At 46.4% G+C, this 19,806-nt stretch overlaps 1 protein-coding gene across 1 annotated transcript; it reads left to right on the top strand.

The window, feature by feature from the left end:
* The first annotated feature begins 9,576 nt into the window (after positions 1-9,576).
* On the top strand, positions 9,577-10,521 carry LOC134498629 (olfactory receptor 51G2-like). Its single transcript, XM_063304789.1, has one exon. The coding sequence runs from the start codon at positions 9,577-9,579 to the stop codon at positions 10,519-10,521; it is 945 nt and encodes a 314-aa protein (XP_063160859.1).
* Positions 10,522-19,806: the final 9,285 nt, after the last annotated feature.

Here is a 19,806-nt window from a genome sequence, read left to right as displayed (position 1 = left end):
TTCAAAAGCATCGATCTTCCTTCGCTCAGCCTTCCTTATGGTCCAGCTCTCACAGCCATATGTTACTACAGGGAACACCATTGCTTTAACTATGCGGACCTTTGTTGTCAGTGTGAAGTCTCTGCTCTTAACTATTTGATCAAGATTGGTCATTGCTCATCTCCCAAGGATTAAGCGTCTTCTGATTTCCTGACTGCAGTCAGCGTCTGCAGTAATCTTTGCACCTAGAAATACAAAGTCTTTCACTGCTTCTACATTTTCTCCCTCTATTTGCCAGTTATCAATCAAGCTGGTTGCCATAATCTTGGTTTTTTTGAGGTTTAGCTGCAAGCCAGCTTTTGCACTTTCTTCTTTCACCTTCATCATAAGGCTCCTCAGTTCCTCTTCACTTTCAGCCATCCAAGTGGTATCATCTGCATATCTGAGATTGTTAATGTTTCTTCCAGCGATTTTAACTCCAGCCTTGGATTCCTCAAGGCCAGCTTGTCGCATGATGTGTACTGCATACAAGTTGAATAGGTAGGGTGAGAGTATACAGCCCTGCCATACTCCTTTCCCGATCTTAAACCAGTCCGTTGTTCCGTGGTCTGTTCTTACTGTTGCTACTTGGTCATTATACAGATTCCTCAGGAGGCATACAAGATGACTTGGTATCCCCATACCACTAAGAACTTGCCACAATTTGTTATGGTCCACACAGTCAAAGGCTTTAGAATAGTCAATAAAACAGAAATAGATGTTTTTCTGAAACTCCCTGGCTTTTTCCATTATCCAGCGGATATTGGCAATTTGGTCCCTAGTTCCTCTGCCTTTTCTAAACCCAGCTTGTACATCTGGCAATTCTCGCTCCATGAATTGCTGAAGTCTACCTTGCAGGATCTTGAGCATTACCTTACTGGCATGTGAAATGAGTGCCACTGTTCGATAGTTGGAACATTCTTTAGTGTTCCCCTGTTTTGGTATGGGGACATAAGTTGATTTTTTCCAATCTGATGGCCATTCCTGTGTTTTCCAAATTTGCTGGCATATAGCATGCATTACCTTGACAGCATCATCTCGCAAGATTTTGAACAGTTCAGCTGGGATGCCGTCGTCTCCTGCTGCCTTGTTATTAGCAATGCTTCTTAAGGCCCACTCAACCTCACTCTTCAGGATGTCTGGCTCTAGCTCACTGACCACACCGTCAAAGCTATCCCCGATATTGTTATCCTTCCTATACAGGTCTTCCGTATATTCTTGCCACCTTTTCTTGATCTCTTCTTCTTCTGTTAGGTCCTTGCCATCTTTGTTTTTGATCATACCCATTTTGGCCTGGAATTTACCTCCGATGTTTCTAATTTTCTGGAAGAGGTCTCTTGTCCTTCCTATTCTATTGTCTTCTTCCACTTCCATGCATTGCTTGTTTAAAAATAATTCCTTATCTCTTCTGGCTAATCTCTGGAATTTTGCATTTAATTGGGCATATCTCCCCCTATCACTGTTGCCTTTTGCTTTCCTTCTTTCTTGGGCTGCTTCTAGTGTCTCAGCAGACAGCCATTTTGCCTTCTTGGTTTTCTCTTTCTTTGGGATGTATTTTGTTGCCGCCTCCTGAACAATGTTGCGAACTTCTGTCCATGGTTCTTCTGGGACCCTATCTACTAAGTCCAGTCCCTTAATTCTATTCTTCACCTCCACTGCATATTCCTTAGGAATATTAGTGAGCTCATATCTAGCTGATCTGTGGGTCTTCCCTAATCTCTTGAGTCTGATCCTAAATTGTGCAAGAAGACTTTTGTGATCGGAACTACAGTCAGCTCCAGGTCTTGTTTTTACTGACTGTACAGATGTCCGCCACCTTTGGCTGCAAAGGATGTAGTCAATCTGATTTCAGTGTTGTCCATCTGGTGAAGTCCATGTATAAAGCCATCTCTTAGGTTGTTGGAAGAGAGTGTTTGTTATGCAGAGTGAGTTGTCTTGGCAAAATTCTATCAGCCTATGTCCTGCTTCGTTTTGTTCTCCCAGGCCATGCTTACCTGTAATTCCTGGTGTCATTTGACTGCCACCTTAGCATTCCAGTCTCCCGTGATGAAAATAACATCTCTTTTAGGCGTGTTGTCCAGTAGGTGCTGCAGATCCTCATAGAACTGCTCTACTTCAGCTTCTTCAGCATCTGTGGTTGGGGCGTACATTTGGATCACTGTGATGTTAGATGGCTTGCCCTGAATTCAAATTGAGATCATTTGATCGTTTTTTGGATTGTATCCAAGCACTGCTTTAGCCACTTTACTATTAATTATGAAGGCGACTCCATTTCTTCTGTGGTCCTCTTGTCCACAGTAGTAGATCTGGTGGTCATTTGATGTGAAGTGGCCCATTCCAGTCCATTTCAGTTCACTGATGCCCAGAATGTCTATCTTTAATCTTGACATCTCACCAATAACCACATCCAATTTGCCCTGGCTCATAGATCTTACATTCCAGGTTCCAATGGTGTGTTGATCCTTAGAACATCGGATTCGCCGTTCACCACCAGCACCGTCGGCCGCTAGCCGTCCTTTCGGCTTTGAGCTAGCTGCGTTATCATGTCTGGGGCCCGTTGAACTCATCCTCTGTTCCTCCCCAGTAGCATTTTGACCATCTTCTGACCTGGGGGTCTCATCTTCCGATGGTATACTGACATATCTCTGGTTGTACTGATCCATTTAGTTTTCATGGCAAGAATACTGGGGTGGGTTGCCATAACCTTCCCCAGGGATCGCATTTAGTCTGACCTCTCTGTCATGACCTTCCCATCTTGGGTGGCCATTCACGGTTCAGCTCATGGCATCATTGAGGTGCTCAAGCTCCAGCACCAAGGCAAGGTAACGATCCTTTGCTGAAGTCTGTATGGACTATCGAGGGTTACATTCCATATCTATTGTCAACAAGTACCCTCTGCCCCTCATGAAGGACATGTTAGCTCATTTGTCAAAGGGCAAGATTTTCTCCAAGCTCGATCTTCGTGAAGCCTACTTCCACATTCACATAAAAGCTGGGGATGAGTGGAAAACTGCTTTTAATTGCCCACTAGGATTGTTTCAGTACAAAGTCCTCCCTTTTGGGTTGGCAGGGGTGCCTGGAGTGTTCATGCAATTGATTAATGAAGTATTACATGATCATTTATTTAAAGGGGTCCTGGTTTATTTAGATGATGTTCTCATTTACACTGAAACCGAGGAGGAACACAGGACAGGTGTTATGCAAACTTAGAGATGCCAAACTCTATGCCAAAGTTTCCAAATGTGCGTTTCACAAAACCCAACTTGACTATCTGGGCTATCGAGTGTCTGACCAGGGTATAGAAATGGACCCTGCAAGAATTCAGGCGATTCTAAGTTGGGAACGTCCCTGCACCTGGAGACAATTACAAAGTTTTCTAGGTTTCAGTCATTTCTATTGGCAATTTATCCATGGGTTCGCTGAGATTGCTTTGCCCCTCACTGATTTAGTCCATACCAAGGTCTTGGGGGAGACACGCAAAGTAAAAAACCCTGGGGCAGTGCTGAATTGGACACCTGAATGCCAGGCAGCGTTTGAGAAATTAAAAACCCTTTTCACTGCTGAGCCTATTCTACAGCACCTTGATCCTGAATGCCCCTTTGTGGTCCAAGTTGATGCTTCTGACTCCTCTGTTGGGGCTATTTTGTTACAAAGGAGTTCAGAAAATCGCTTAAAACCCTGCACTTATCTATCCAGGAAATTTTCTGAAACAGAACGCCATTGGCATGTTTGGGAAAAGGAGGCTTTTGCTGTAAAAGCAGCTTTAGAAACCTGGCGCCATCTCCTTGAAACTGCTAAATACCCTTTCGAGGTTTGGACTGATCACAGGAATTTGGAAGCCCTCCACATCCCATGACGTCTCAGCCCTAAACAGATTCGCAGGGCTCAGTTTTTCAGTCACTTTATCTTCCAGTTAAAATTTATTCCAGGAAAGAAAAACTTTCTGGCCGATGCTTTGTCATGTTTACCTCAGGACCTTGACCAGGTGGCAGATGTGGTTGGGACTGTTCTCACTGAACCACAACTGGGCTTGGTTGCTGTCACTCGGAGCCAGACCCGTGCACAGGCACCGCCGCCCCCAGCCCAGTCTGGGAAGCAGAAAGTGCAAGTTCCTTGTCAGTTACAGAAGGACTTTCTCTGGGCACTGAAACCTGACACTTGGTTGCTAGCTAATAGAGACAAGGTTTCTTTTGAAAACGGTCTGGCATGGGTGGAACACCACCTTTATGTGCCTGAAACGTTAAGAACCGATGTTTTGCAGCGTTCCCATGATGATAAACTTGCTGGACACTTTGGTTTTGTCAAAACCTTGCATTTGGTTCACCGTCAATTTTGGTGGCCAACCTTAAGACATGATGTAAAAGACTATGTGGCTTCCTGTCCTGTTTGTGCCATGTCAAAATGAAAAGAGGGGAAACCACAGGGGCTTCTACAGCCAGTGGCCAACCCATCCTGCCCCTGGGACGAGATTTCTATGGATTTTATTGTGGATCTTCCTCCCAGTCAGAAGAAAACTGTCATTTGGGTTGTAAAGGACTTTTTCTCTAAGCAAGCTCATTTCATTCCATGTGCATCCATCCCGTCAGCCCCACAATTGGCGCACCTATTTCTCCACTACATCTACCGCCTCCACGGTAGGCCCTCCCTTTTAATTTCTGATTGAGGCACACAGTTTACTTTCCAATTTTGGAAATCATTTTTAAAATTGTTTGGCACTAAACAAGCACTGTCCACATCGTCCCATCCACAGACTGAAGGTTCTACTGAGATTTTAAATGCCACTCTTGAACAGTTCCTTAGAGCATACATTAACTACCATCAGGACGATTGGGTGGAGTTGTTACCTTTTGCTAAAGTTGCTTATAACAACGCTGTGCATCACAGTACCGGACAAACCCCTTTTTGCATGGTTTCTGGTCACGACTTTGCTCCCATCCCTGAACTGCCACAGCCCCTTTCCCAAACATGTTCTGCATCTGACTGGGCTGTTAAACTGTCTGATTCCTGGCCAGTAATTCAACAAGCTTTGGCTGATGCCCAGGCTGCTTACAAGTCTCAAGCTGATAAGCATCGTTCTTTACAACACGACTTCAAAGTTGGGGATCAGGTGTATCTATCTACTACATTTATCAAATCTCCTCAACCCTCTAAAAAACTTGCTCCCAAATTCATTGGTCCTTTTCCTATTGTGGGTCTTGTCAATCCAGTCACTGTTAAATTGGAACTGCCTCACAATTTAAAACGCTTGCACCCTGTTTTCCATTGCAGCTTGCTTAAGCCTGTGCACCACTCACCACGGTGGCACCCTCAACCTCCTCCTCCCACTCCGATTATGATTGACGGCCAACAGCACTTTGAGGTCAAGGAGGTTGTTGATTCTCGCAAGCTTCGGGGCACCCTGCAGTATCTGGTCTGATGGAAACACTTTCCTCATCCTGAATGGGTGTCTGCCCACCATGTTAATGCTCCTGATTTAGTTAACCTTTGAAGCCTGCTGCTTAATGTATTTTTCATTTTGGGGGGGCAGTATGTCATGTTCACTGATTCAATGTAGTTTATACATTGTAACGTTTCACATGCCATGGCGCTGACGCGTGTTTCTGTTTGGGAGGGAGCTGCTGTGAGACCTTGTACCAAACTCTGTATGTGAAATCAGTACAATGGAATGTGTTTGGGTTATTTCCTCTGTTCAAGGACTTTTCCCACAGACCATCAGAAACTGTTAGGAGCACCTGGGATTGTGAACTTGAGAAGATTCTACGGGGGGAGGGATTTCATTTGCACTGAGGGTTTTTAGTTTGAATTTGGCATGCTTTCATCATTCTCAGATTTCTCTGTGATCCTGCATACTATTCTTTAATAAATCAGATATCTTTGAATTTCTACTCATGAGTCTGATGTTGTTTTAGAATAGGCAACCATTACAGCATCCTTTTTTGGGAATAAAGAAGCAGAATTTCTGTTTGGTACTATCGTTTATTTACCATACTTATAAACCACCCCAATCGTAGTGACCTTAGCTGGTGTACAATGGAGCAAAACACAGAAAACAGCACAAAATACAGTATCATAAAATAGCAATAAATAATAAGACCAAACCCCTTAATCCAAGGTGAAAGGCTGGAACAGCTCAGTCATGAAGGGTTTGCAAAATGCAAGGAGATTCCAGGCCAAATTAAAGCTTGTCGGATTAAGGTTTACTGAAGGCCGACCTTAAATACTGGGTAAAAAAAAATGCAGGTAGGATTGACTTAAAAATAAAATGAAATTGATCCCTGAAATATGCCGACCTGGAAGTAGGGCGAGAGGTTTGGGGACAGGGAGGAAGGAGATTGAATGAGGAGGGGAGAGGAGTCCTCAGCAGACGTATGTGAGTCTGGTTGGGCTTTATGGGAATTGTTGTGCAACGCAATGGCAAAAAACTACTTTACATGCCCTGAATTGGAAGCGCTCTGTGGCCATCCCAGTGAGTCTCCCGGAGGCCACGTTGGGCCATAAAGCACCTCCACCAGGAGAGAGAGAAACGTGGCACTCCTCTCAGTACCAAGGGAGAGAAAGTCCCTCCTGTTGGTCAGGGGCCCCTTCCCCTCCTCCGACTTGCAAAGGAGCCAGGAATTGCCACCTTGGAAGGTTTCAGCCTAGCACTGACTCACCTCGCCTCCAGCATCAGCTCCTGGTTGGCAGGCAGGCAGCGCTATGATGGTTCTCCTCCTTTCTCTGTGTCTGGTTCCAGTCACTCTTGGCAGGAGGAGAAAGATCAAGTCCGAGGTCCCTAGCGTGTGGGATACCTTGGGGCTTTGCCCTTTCTGTTTAACAGGAGACCACTGGCTGAGGTCGTCCATGACCCCAAGGTATCAACCCTATGTAGAAGATGCCCCGTTAGACATCAAAACCCCAGTCAAACCACACAACACTGTCAAGGAGCTGTCCAAGTGTCTGGTGGCTATAGGACCTGGGGAGGAACAGGCTCAAGCTCAATCTGGACAAGACTGAGTGGCTACCATGTTTTGGACCCCTTGTGCCAGGGAGGTTTAATTTTTAGTGCTGAATGCAGTTGACCTTCCCCTGGCAAGGCTAGTGCACAGTTTTGGGTCCTCTTGGACTGGTAGATCCTGCTGGAGGAGCAGGTGGCAGCTGTGGCTAAGAAGGCCTTGCACATTGGCACATGTTCATCTGGCGTGCCAATTGTACTCTTCCCTGGGCTGAGGGGTCCTTCAGACAGTGTGAGGAACATGGGTTCAGATATCCCAATAGTAAGAAATCTCTCTGGAACCAGTTAGGTCTCAGTTAATTATTTTGTTTAATGAAAGATACAGTACCATCGCCCTCTGCATCTAAAGACTCACGTAATTGTATTTCCCCCTGTTCTCTTCTTTTATCAGACCCAAATCCCTGCCTTTGTTTGAAATTGAATATTTACAAATGCCTTCTGTTTTGCAACATGGGCTTCAGCAACATTCTTCACTGCCTATTGGCAGACAACACTTTAGCCACAGCATACTGGTGTCAACTTGCTGAGTCTGTGAAGTTTCTAATTCTTGCTGGCTCTGTGATGTTTCCGGCCCTCTCTCACATCAATCAAGTCTCCCCCCTCCCTCCTTTACAACCCATGACAGAGGAAAAGGTCCAGAAAGGGGTTTATGACTTCTGGGGCCAAACTTTTGACAGACAGTCAGTCATGCTCTGGTCAGCTCATACATGGACAATTGCAATGCACTCAAGATGGGGCTGCCCATGAAAAATATTCCAATGCTGTGGCTGGTCCAGAATGCAGTGGCAATGGCAATGATGGGCATGCCATGTCATGTCCATGTACTAGCTTTGCTTCATGAGCTACCTTGGTTACCAGGAAGTTTCTGGCTGCAATTCAAGGTGCTGGTCATCACCGATATATTCATGGCATTTGGTCTGGTTGTATAAACAATCATCTGTCTTTCTGTCTGCTTTCTACGATCAGGGAGAATTGGCATGCTCCAGGTCCCGTTCATGAATCAGTGCCATCTGATGCACCCTAGAGTGCAGAAAGACTCCTGCAGCCTTGTCTCTTCTTCAGGCCTTGCTCTTAAGGTGGCAGGTCCTGTGTATTTTACAATGGCTGTTTTATTTTGGGCAGCCTTATACATTTTAATCAATCAATCAATCAAGTCAGGAAAGCAAGATCCTTGGCTGTTCTGCATGAGCAACCCTTGGCTACTGGGAAGTGAGGAGGGTACCTTGGCCAGACTCAGTGGAAAAAAATCCTCCTGGCAGAGGCAGTGGGTGCCCTTGGGCCCATTAGCACTGGGCATCTCTGAGCACCCCTCCCCCCTTGGCTCTGTCCACTCACCTTCCCTCCCAAGGCCACAGAAGGAGCCCGGTGGCACCTTTCTGACCAAGGTGTGCATTCAAAACTCTGCTGAACCACAGCTCACTTGATCAGATGCATGGAGCGGCTAAACCGAAGTGGGATTTCAACAGGGAGGGGTGGAGAGGTGGGGCTTGGCAGAGGCAGGTTACATGTAGGACGGATGACGAGAACAACTGCCATGTGAGGTCCAGCACTGGCAGATCACAAGGTCCCCAGCATGAGCTGGCCTGCAGGATCCCTGCCCTTCCACCCAATCTATCTCCACAAGTGCAGGGGAAGCCCCGGGGGAGCCGAGAGCAAGGAGCTCCATGGAGCAGCAGCTGAGCCAGCCGTCCCCAGGGAAGGAGGGCAGGAAATGTCGGCCATAAATATCCTCCCATTTTCAGGGAGCAAGGAAGGTTGGCCTCAAGCATGGGGCTGGAGACTGGATTGGCTTCTTCTCCTGGACGGTGACAACTACCAGCAGCAGCAGGAGCAGCCACCACTGCCACCAGCCCTCCCCGCCCACAAAGTAATGAAAGGTAGAGCAGCAGTAGAATTAGAATAAATCTGAGTGCAGGTCCTGAAAGGACATTCAGCAGGAACCACTGAGCCTGTCCAGAATAAGGAATTCGTCTCCTGGGGAAGAGGAGAGACAAAAGACCCGCATTCTTCCAAGTGACCACGTGAGTTTTCCACTGCTACTACTATTGTTTCCAAAATGTGAGCTAAACTGGTGCATCTGAGCTGGAGCTGAAGGTCTCCAGGAAGGAAAGTTGTGGGTTCGTGAATGCTTTAATCAGCAGAGGGAAGAGAAAGAACAGTAAAGACTGGGGCGCTGGGCGGGGGGACTCTGGAAAGGGGGTTGGAAGCAAACATCTCCTGCAATCTGCATTTCTCTCTGTATCTGGATCTCTCTGTGTGTGAACCTCTTTGTGCAGAAGCTGGTAATGAGGTCAAACAGGGAGGTAAGTGGAGAAGAATATATCTCAGCCTCCCCAACCTGTTCACAACAGACATGTTGGAGCGGAACCCAGAAAATCTCCCCAAGTGGGTGCATGTTACGGCAAATTTGACACATCTGGGAGCAGGACACCAACTTCTGCAGGTCCGGCAGCTATGAAAACAAACACCTGATGGGTGTGCAGCTTCATCAAAGATATGCTGAGGCCATCTGAATAACCTCTTGTGTTTTTTCTTCCCAGTGAACAAAACAAGCCAGAACTATCCCCATGTTCAGCAACCACTCAGAATTCAGCTCCCCAGTTTTCCTCCTGACGGGCTTTCCTGGGCTAGAAAAACACCACTCCTGGATTTCCCTCCCCATCTGCTGCATGTACCTTGTGGCCATCACAGGCAACTGCACCATCCTCTTTGTCATCAAGACGGACCAATCTCTCCACACCCCCATGTACTACTTCCTTTCCATGCTGGCGCTCTCAGACCTGGGCTTATCCATTGCCACTTTGCCCACCATGCTGAGCGTCCTGTGGGTCAACCACCGTGTGATCCATTTTGATGACTGCTTGATCCAGATGTTCTTCATCCATACTTTCTCCATTGCTGAGTCTGGTATTCTACTCTCTATGGCCTTTGATCGCTTGGTGGCCATCCAGATCCCTCTGAGGTACACAAGTGTTTTGACCAATAAGACAGTGATCAGGATCGGGGTGGGGGTTGCAATCCGGGCAGCTTGCCTTGTCCTGCCAGGTTCCATCCTTCTGAGGCATCTGGAATACGGAAGGATAAATGTGCTTTCCTATTCATTCTGCTTGCACCAGGATGTCTTAAAGGTGGTTCATTCAGATAGGAGCATCAGCAGTGTCTATGGCTTGATAGTAATGCTGTTGTCCACAGGGGTGGATTCTCTTCTGCTGGTCATCTCCTACTTCCTGATACTTAAAACTGTCCTGGGAGTTGCCTCCAAGGAGGAACGCTTTCGGACACTCAGCACGTGCATCTCCCACCTCTGTGCGGTCCTCAGCTTCTACATCCCCATGCTTGGCCTCACCATGATCCATCGATATGGGAAGCATGCTCCCCGCATTGCTTACATCCTCATTGCCAATGCTTATCTGCTGGTGCCTCCCATGATGAACCCCATTGTGTACAGTGTGAAAACCAAACAGATCCGCACACGGATCCTCAAGAGGTTTCAGAAGGGCAGAGAACAGTGAAAAACTGAAGGATATAATCACAACTATTGGTTACAAATAGGCTGTAGTTTTCCCCTCCTCCCTGAGGTGTGCATGTAATTCAATCAGAAAATATGGTTTGAGATGTTGGCAAATGTTGTAGCCATGGCAAGATAGCAGGTCTTTCAGGGAGAGGACAAGATGCACATGTGGCTTCAGGGAAAGCTCTGACTTGCAGAAGAAGGAGGAAAGGTAAAAAAATAATTATTGAATCCTGATCTTTGAGATAACTGGGGGAAGGCTGGCTCTGAAATTCTCTCTCCTGAGAAAACCTTTGTAGGTCAAATGTCTTTTCAGTTTCTTCTGAGGTTGAGAGGGATGTAGCTTCAGTTCCAGCTTTAGCAGAATCTGGAATGATATCTAAAAAACAAACAAAAAAAATAGAAAAATAGGAAGTTCAGTTGTAGGTTTATGTTTTTAGCTATCCTTAAGATGCGGGATACCCTTGTCTTCCTTTATAAATTTCTATGTTTGATTCTGGACTCTTGTTGGGACCTTCAAATGGATTTGAAGTCTTTCCCTTTTTCTTACCTCATTATGCACACTGTTTTCCAGGACTGAAATGACTCTTCCCATCAGGCTGGTATACACTGGGGTGGTGGGGAGAGGGTTAGGGTTATTTTGTCTGTCTTTGTGTTGTAACATGTAAGTAGACACTCTCAGTGTGCTGCTTGTTTAGGGTAGCTCTGCTGGGGAAGCGATCTCAGAAAGGAGGATATCGACCCGCGTTGTGGTCTGTTTTTAAGGTCATTTTAGGGGCGGTGACTGTCCCGTGGGGGTCTTGGGTAAATCTGGTGGGGCAATCGTGTTTACTAACCCAGCAGGCTACAAGAGACTTGTGGGGTTGAGTGTTACAGCAGTGGCTGAAATATTGTGTCCAGTGCTCCAAGTTCCATTGCTCTTGCCAATTCTATTCTGTTGACTTGTTTCTTCCCTTTCTGCAAACCTTCCCTTCTCGCTTGCTTATCTCAGGCCTTCGCTTCTCTGCTTCCCCTGTGAGAGACTGCTCTGTCAGTCAGACCCCTCAGCTTGTTGCTAGGCAAGGCTGGGCCCCCACCCTCCTTGGCCCACTATCAGTACCTTCTCAGCTGCTGGACTCTTCTTGGGGAGGGAGAAAGGAGTGGAGAGGGAGCCTCACGTGTCTCGGCCGCTGTGGCTGTGCTGGGCTCCACCGAGGGGTTTTTGCTGGTCGCGCAGCTGAACACGCCACCTTCTTCTGGCTGGGATTGTCCTGATCTCCCCTTCCAACGCTACACCTGTCTTTCCTTCGTCACACCGATGGGGAACGTCTCCTTCTCAGAGGAACAGCCCCTCACTTTTCTCACAGTCCCAGCTCCAACAGCAAAGCCCACCGTGCTGCAGCCCACGCCTCCGTCCTGGCCAATATCCACACTCCAGAAAAGGGCTCAGAGATTATGAGGAAATCTGGAGTGGTGCAAATCCCTAACGTGATCCCACCAAGAATTCAGGAGGAGTTTGGCAGCAGGCTGGTCAAGTTTATGGAAAGGCAGATGCTTTCATGAACCGTGGCTTGCTTCAGCAGATGTGTGGAGTGGCCGGACTGATGGAGGACTTGAACTGGGGTGCGGGGGTGGGGGGTAAAAAAGAGGGGCCTTATGCCTTTAATAAAATGGGTTAGTTGGGAAAGGTGCTGCTAGGCTCTTTCTGATTTTCAGCTGCCATAGAATAACAGAGCTTTCCTCCTACCATGTTGCCAGTAAATGATGTGTCTTTCTAGCTCTGGAAACTGTGAAAAGGGAAGGAGGAAAAGTTACCCAATTCAGGGCTTTTTAGCTTAGCGAAAAGGTGAGTAGGAGCTGAGATAAGAGACATTTTGCACAGTATGGAAAAATGGAAAGCAAGAAACAAACGAATGCGACGGACTGGCTACAGATAAAGGGAAACGGTTGCTGGCTCGTTTATAGGATTCAGACGCTGCCCAACTCCCGATGACTCTGAGTGGCCTGCGCTTTAAAAAGGAGAGAACAATGCAATGGAAAACAAGTTGTGTACATGCTGAAGAGGGAAACCCACACATCTCAAATATGGTAGGTGAGAAGAAGCGCTCCTTCCTGCTGATATTCTGGCTAAACCTCGATGCACTCTGTGTCGCTAGGAAATCCCGAAGAAGCAACGACATGCGGGATGAGCAGAGGAAAGCGGAAGTTTCCCCACCTCCAGAAAAGGCTGACGTGCTTTGTCTGACATCTGCCTTCCTGTCAGATAAGACCGTGGTCTCGTATCCTGCCCAAGAGAGCAGCTCTTGGCATCCTTCTGCAGGGCAGCTCTGCAGCAGGTCTAGGAAAGGGCCATCTCAGCCTTCTCCTCCCAAGCCTCAACATGCCCGGTTCCTTTGCATGCTCCTCAGAGGTTTCCAGACCTCTGATCATTCCCACTGTCTTTCTTGGTAACTGACTGGTAGGAAAAACTACTCTGGGGCAAAGCTGATGCAGGCCTGCTAGTTGTGCTGTGAAGATAGAACTGGCCCAACTCTAAAGCCCCCAGTGAGGCCACTGCACCTCCTGCATTTACTACCCTTCTCCAAGCTCTAAGCGGGCACTTTAAGAAAACTTCCCAGCGAAATTTGTAGCATAAGCACTTATTCTTAAAGTGAGATTTAGCACAAGAGTGTATTCACGTACTTGCTTACTGGTTTCAACAATGCAGCTGAGTATTTCTGCAGCTGCTGATTCAACCAGGATTGACATGTAGATGGGATGGATCCCGGGTGTTGGTTTGTGACCAGGAGAGGAGCCCTGTGGGATACAGGCAAGGCCCTTTTAACCAGCATTCTGTCTCATACACTAGTCCACCATATGAGTCAGTGAAACCCACCACTAGGAGATTAAGGTGGTTCCTGTTGCACGTTGCTCCCGTACACCTAGTAGAAAGGGACAGAGGCAGCACTTGGTTCTCCTCAGGGCTGGGAGCCATTGGTTGACCAGTCCTCCAGGAACTGGGTTAGTCCTCTTCTAAAGGCAACAAAACTAGCCACCATCACCACCTCTTGTGGCCGGACATTTCACAGCTATTTACACGATGCAAAAGGAAAAAAATCCACCCATCATTCCGAATCTTCTACTAGTCAGCTTCATTGGGTGACTTCCAGCTCTAAAGTTATGGGGCATGGAGAAGATGTTCTCCCTGTTCACCATTCCTTTACTACACTTAATTTTATAACCCTCAATCACATCACCTAGTAAGTGCATTTCCCTCAATCTAAGTAGCCCCAGCCAGTGCCTCCTGTCCTGATGCAGAAGATGTTCAAGCCCCCTGATCCTCTTCATTGCTCGGGTCTGCACCTTCTCTAGCTCCACTGCATGGAGATTTGCTTACCAGAATTGTCCACAGTGTTCCAGAAGTTCAGACCCTGTTCAATTTGTTTATTTATTTCTAGTTCTTGTTCAATTTATTTCTTTTATTTCTTTATTGTTTCAGTTTATACAGCTGCCCATGTCAAAAACCTAACTCTGGATGGCTTTTGTTGTTTATTCGTTTAGTCGCTTCCGACTCTTCGTGACTTCATGGACCAGCCCACGCCAGAGCTTCCTGTCGGTCGTCAACACCCCCAGCTCCCCCAGGGACGAGTCCGTCACCTCTAGAATATCATCCATCCATCTTGCCCTTGGTCGGCCCCTCTTCCTTTTGCCCTCCACTCTCCCTAGCATCAGCATCTTCTCCAGGGTGTCCTGTCTTCTCATGATGTGGCCAAAGTATTTCAGTTTTGCCTTTAATATCATTCCCTCAAGTGAGCAGTCTGGCTTTATTTCCTGGAGGATGGACTGGTTGGATCTTCTTGCAGTCCAAGGCACTCTCAGAATTTTCCTCCAACACCACAGTTCAAAAGCATCGATCTTCCTTCTCTCAGCCTTCCTTATGGTCCAGCTCTCGCAGCCATATGTTACTACAGGGAACACCATTGCTTTAACTATGCGGGCCTTTGTTGTCAGTGTGATGTCTCTGCTCTTAACTATTTTATCGAGATTTGTCATTGCTCTTCTTCCAAGGATTAAGCGTCTTCTGATTTCCTGACTGCAGTCAGCATTTGCAGTAATCTTTGCACCTAGGAATACAAAGTCTTTCACTGCTTCTACATTTTCTCCCTCTATTTGCCAGTTATCAATCAAACTGGTTGCCATAATCTTGGTTTTTTTGAGGTTTAGCTGCAAACCAGCTTTTGCACTTTCTTCTTTCACCTTCATCATAAGGCTCCTCAGTTCCTCTTCACTTTCAGCCATCAAAGTGGTATCATCTGCATATCTGAGATTGTTAATGTTTCTTCCAGAGATTTTAACTCCAGCCTTGGATTCCTCAAGGCCAGCTTGTCGCATGATGTGTTCTGCATACAAGTTGAATAGGTAGGGTGAGAGTATACAGCCCTGCCGTACTCCTTTCCCAATCTTAAACCAGTCTGTTGTTCCGTGGTCTGTTCTTACTGTTGCTACTTGGTCGTTATACAGATTCTTCAGGAGGCATACAAGATGACTTGGTATCCCCATACCACTAAGAACTTGCCACAATTTGTTATGGTCCACACAGTCAAAGGCTTTAGAATAGTCAATAAAACAGAAATAGATGTTTTTCTGAAACTCCCTGGCTTTTTCCATTATCCAGCGGATATTGGCAATTTGGTCTCTAGTTCCTCTGCCTTTTCTAAACCCAGCTTGTACGTCTGGCAATTCTCGCTCCATGAACTGCTGAAGTCTACCTTGCAGGATCTTGAGCATTACCTTACTGGCATGTGAAATGAGTGCCACTGTTCGATAGTTTGAACATTCTTTAGTGTTTCCCTTTTTTGGTATGGGGATATAAGTTGATTTTTTCCAGTCTGATGGCCATTCTTGTGTTTTCCAAATTTGCTGGCATATAGCATGCATTACCTTGACAGCATCATCTTGCAAGATTTTGAACAGTTCAGCTGGGATGCCGTCGTCTCCTGTTGCCTTGTTATTAGCAATGCTTCTTAAGGCCCACTCAACCTCACTCTTCAGGATGTCTGGCTCTAGCTCACCGACCACACTGTCAAAGCTATCCCCGATATTGTTATCCTTCCTATACAGGTTTTCTGTATATTCTTGCCACCTTTTCTTGATCTCTTCTTCTTCTGTTAGGTCCTTGCCATCTTTGTTTTTGATCATACCCATTTTGGCCTGGAATTTACCTCCAATGTTTCTAATTTTCTGGAAGAGGTCTCTTGTCCTTCCTATTCTATTGTCTTCTTCCACTTCCGCGCATTGCTTGTTTAAAAATAATTCCTTATCTCTTCTGGCTAACCTCTGGAATTTTGCATTTAATTGGGCATATCTCCCCCTATCACTGTTGCCTTTTGCTTTCCTTCTTTCTTGGGCTACTTCTAGTGTCTCAGCAGACAGCCATTTTGCCTTCTTGGTTTTCTCTTTCTTTGGGATGTATTTTGTTGCCGCCTCCTGAACAATGTTGCGAACTTCTGTCCAGAGTTCTTCCGGGACCCTATCTACTAAGTCCAGTCCCTTAAATCTATTCTTCACCTCCGCTGCATATTCCTTAGGAATATTAGTGAGCTCATATCTAGCTGATCTGTGGGTCTTCCCTAATCTCTTTAGTCTGATCCTAAATTGTGCAAGAAGAAGTTCGTGATCTGAACTACAGTCAGCTCCAGGCCTTGTTTTTACCGACTGTACAGATGTCCGCCACCTTTGGCTGCAAAGGATGTAATCAATCTGATTTCGGTGTTGTCCATCTGGTGAAGTCCATGTATAAAGCCGTCTCTTAGGTTGTTGGAAGAGAGTGTTTGTTATGCAGAGTGAATTGTCTTGGCAAAATTCTATCAGCCTGTGTCCTGCTTCGTTTTGTTCTCCTAGGCCATACTTACCTGTAATTCGAGGTGTCATTTGACTCCCCACCTTAGCATTCCAGTCTCCTGTGATGAAAATAACATCTCTTTTAGGCGTGTTGTCCAGTAGGTGCTGCAGATCCTCATAGAACTGCTCTACTTCAGCTTCTTCAGCATTTGTGGTTGGGGCGTATATTTGGATCACTGTGATGTTAGATGGCTTGCCCTGAATTCGAATTGAGATCATTCTATCATTTTTTGGGTTGTATCCAAGCACTGCTTTAGCCACTTTACTATTAATTATGAAGGCTACTCCATTTCTTCTGTGGTCCTCTTGTCCGCAGTAGTAGATCTGGTGGTCATTTGATGTGAAGTGGCCCATTCCAGTCCATTTCAGTTCACTGACGCCCAGAATGTCTATCTTTAATCTTGACATCTCACCAATAACCACATCCAATTTGCCCTGGCTCATAGATCTTACATTCCAGGTTCCGATGGTGTGTTGATCCTTAGAACATCGGATTCGCCGTTCACCACCAGCACCGTCGGCCGCTAGCCGTCCTTTCGGCTTTGAGCTAGCTGCGTCATCACGTCTGGGGCTAGTTGAACTCATCCTCTGTTCCTCCCCAGTAGCATTTTGACCATCTTCTGACCTGGGGGTCTCATCTTCCGATGGTATACCGACATATCTCTGGTTGTACTGATCCATTTAGTTTTCACGGCAAGAATACTGAGGTGGGTTGCCATTACCTTCCCCAGGGATCGCATTTAGTCTGACCTCTCTGTCATGACCTTCCCGTCTTGGGTGGCCCTTCACGGTTTAGCTCATGGCATCATTGAGGTGCTCAAGCTCCAGCACCACGACACGGTAACGATCCTTTGCTGAAGCTGGATGGCTTACAATAATTAAAAACCAGACAAAAACCAGAGCACAATGTAAAAACATATAAAAAGCATATAAAACTATATTTAAAAAAAACCCATATGACACAATCCACAGCCGAAGTATTAAAAAAAAAACAGTCCACAACACTCAGCGTAACCGTCGTTCAGGCTGTACTGCACAACTGGATCCCCAGGCCTGGGGCAAAGCCACCTCCTTAAGGCCAGTAGGGTTGGGGCCAATCTGATTTCTTGGGGGATGATCTTCCACAGGCTGTGTGCCACAACAGACAAGGCTCTCCTCCTGGGCCCCACCAGGTGGCATTCCCTAACAGACAGGGCCCAGAGCATGCCTCTCCCTCTGGACCTAAGGGGATGGGTGGATATAACTGGGGAGAGGCGATCCCTCAAAGAGCCCTGCCTTATGCCCTGTGGGGCTTCCTAGGTCATCACCAGCATCTTGAACTGAGCCTGGAAGCATACCGGTAGCCAGTGCAGTTCACAGACCAGAGATGTCACGTGAGCTGATGGAGGGGCATGCATAAATGCCTGTGCAGCTGCATTCTGCACCAGCTGCAGTTTCCGGATGCTCTCCAGGGCAGCCCCATGTAGGGCACATTGCAATAATCCATTCAGAAGTGACCGAGGCATGGGTGTCTGTGAGCAGAGCCTCTCAGTCCAGAAATGGGAACAACTGGTGCAAAACATGAAGTTGCACAGAGGCCCTCCTGGCCACGGCTGCCAACTGTTCTCAGACGAGAGCTGTGAGCCCAGGCGGACTCCCAAATTGCACACAGGTACTGTTTGTGGTAGCGCAATTCTTCTTTACTCCTTGCTGTAAGCCACCCAGAGGCTGGAGTGGTCAACAAATATTGTCAAATCCATCCATCCATCCCAGCAATGCCTGAGAGGGGTTAGAATGCCACGCTCCCCGATCAAATGTTCCCAGAACACCTTATCAGATTTGCATCCATCTTCAAAAAACCCATGTCAACCTGCGAGTCACCAGTTGGGAGGGGGAGATGGACTGGAGAATGAATTGTGTTGTTTGGGCTAGATGCTCCTTGCCCCAAGGTCATCAGGAAAGAAACCGTTCCAGCCATCTGCTGGCACAGAGGGAGGAGGGGTGCATTCCTAGGTGGGCAGTGGGGGGGAAAGACTGGAGCTTTGTGATTTTAAATTGTAGAACGCGTGGGAAACGCCATTCGCAACTTTTACCCTGTACTGAATGCTTTGCTTCATTAAAGTGATTTATAAGCAACTCTTATGAGTCGTGACTGAATGAAAGCTTGAGTGTACAGTCACGACATAGAAGCTCCTGGTATTTTTTTGAGCTGCCTGGATTCAGTGAGGCTGCCAATACACAACTTATCTTTGAAGACCTTCTGGATTCCTATTCTCAGAGGATAATCTTTTGAACTATATACCAAGTATGTGGAATTTGACATCTGGACAATGTAAATGGATTCCCCATGCCCTTACTGTGGCCAAAAGATCGATATTTCAGCATTGGAAAGATAAATCTATGGCCCCTTTATTCAATGGATCAAAGATCAGGCTGCCCTTGCTACTTATGAGCGGATTGCTTATAGGTGTAGATTTTGTATTGGCAAGTAGAATGAAATATGGGACTCGTTTATACAAAATGCAGCAGGATATATATATATTGTGTGTGTGTGTGTGTGTGTATGGTAGTCATATAAATGTATTAGAAATATATATGCATTTGAATAATATTTACTGTACATTAGATAAATATACAGATAGGTTTGTAACTATAATGATATACTATGACAAGTTTTTTGTTATATTTCTTCACTTTTTTGTAATAGCACTTTTTAATTGTATTTTATATTATTGTGTTTTGTTTTTTCTTTTTCTTTTTTCTGTTATTAATTATAAAACAATTAAAATTAATTTTAAAAGACCTTCTAGATTTCTGAATTATAGCTCCAAACAGCCCAAATCTTTCCCTGGATATCGGACTTGCTTGGTTTTCAGATCTCTTGCTCCCCCTTTGATCAAAGTCCGCTAGGCTATCTGCTTGTGCATTTACCAAACTCAGACCAACTTTATGTCTTTGGGATAAGCCCAATAGATTTATTGCTCCCTTAATCCAGAGAAGTGGAACTATTTCCAAGGCCCAGACATTCAGTCCTGGTTTTAGTCATGGCCTCCCTGACAGAAGGTATGGGAGCTCTCTGGCCAAAGAGCTGTGGCCCCAGGCCCCACCCATCAATGGCTCTGATGATTTGCCCCACAAGGCCCACAGCCAAGATGGTGCTGACCCACATGCGGTCACGGATTCCAGGGACAAGTGGTTGGGGAACTCCAAGGTACCTCCATCTCACGGGGAAGATGTCTTGGAGTTTCCCAACCACTGCTGAGCTTCCATGCTAGAGCATCCATTTAGCTCAGGAAAATAGAGGGATGCGCTTGGGGGAATCCAGAGGGAGAAAGTCCAAGGAACCACGGCTGAGTCAGCTGTCCCCAGAGCTGGGGCGGGGAGAGAAGGAAACCATGAGCCATAAATATTCTGCCCCTGGTGCCAGAAAGTAAGAATGGCAAACAGG

This window comes from Candoia aspera, chromosome 5, assembly GCF_035149785.1.
Source record: "Candoia aspera isolate rCanAsp1 chromosome 5, rCanAsp1.hap2, whole genome shotgun sequence".
Taxonomy (NCBI): domain Eukaryota; kingdom Metazoa; phylum Chordata; class Lepidosauria; order Squamata; family Boidae; genus Candoia; species Candoia aspera.
The sequence above is the reverse complement of the archived record's forward strand: the minus strand, read 5'-3'. Positions and strand labels throughout refer to the sequence as shown.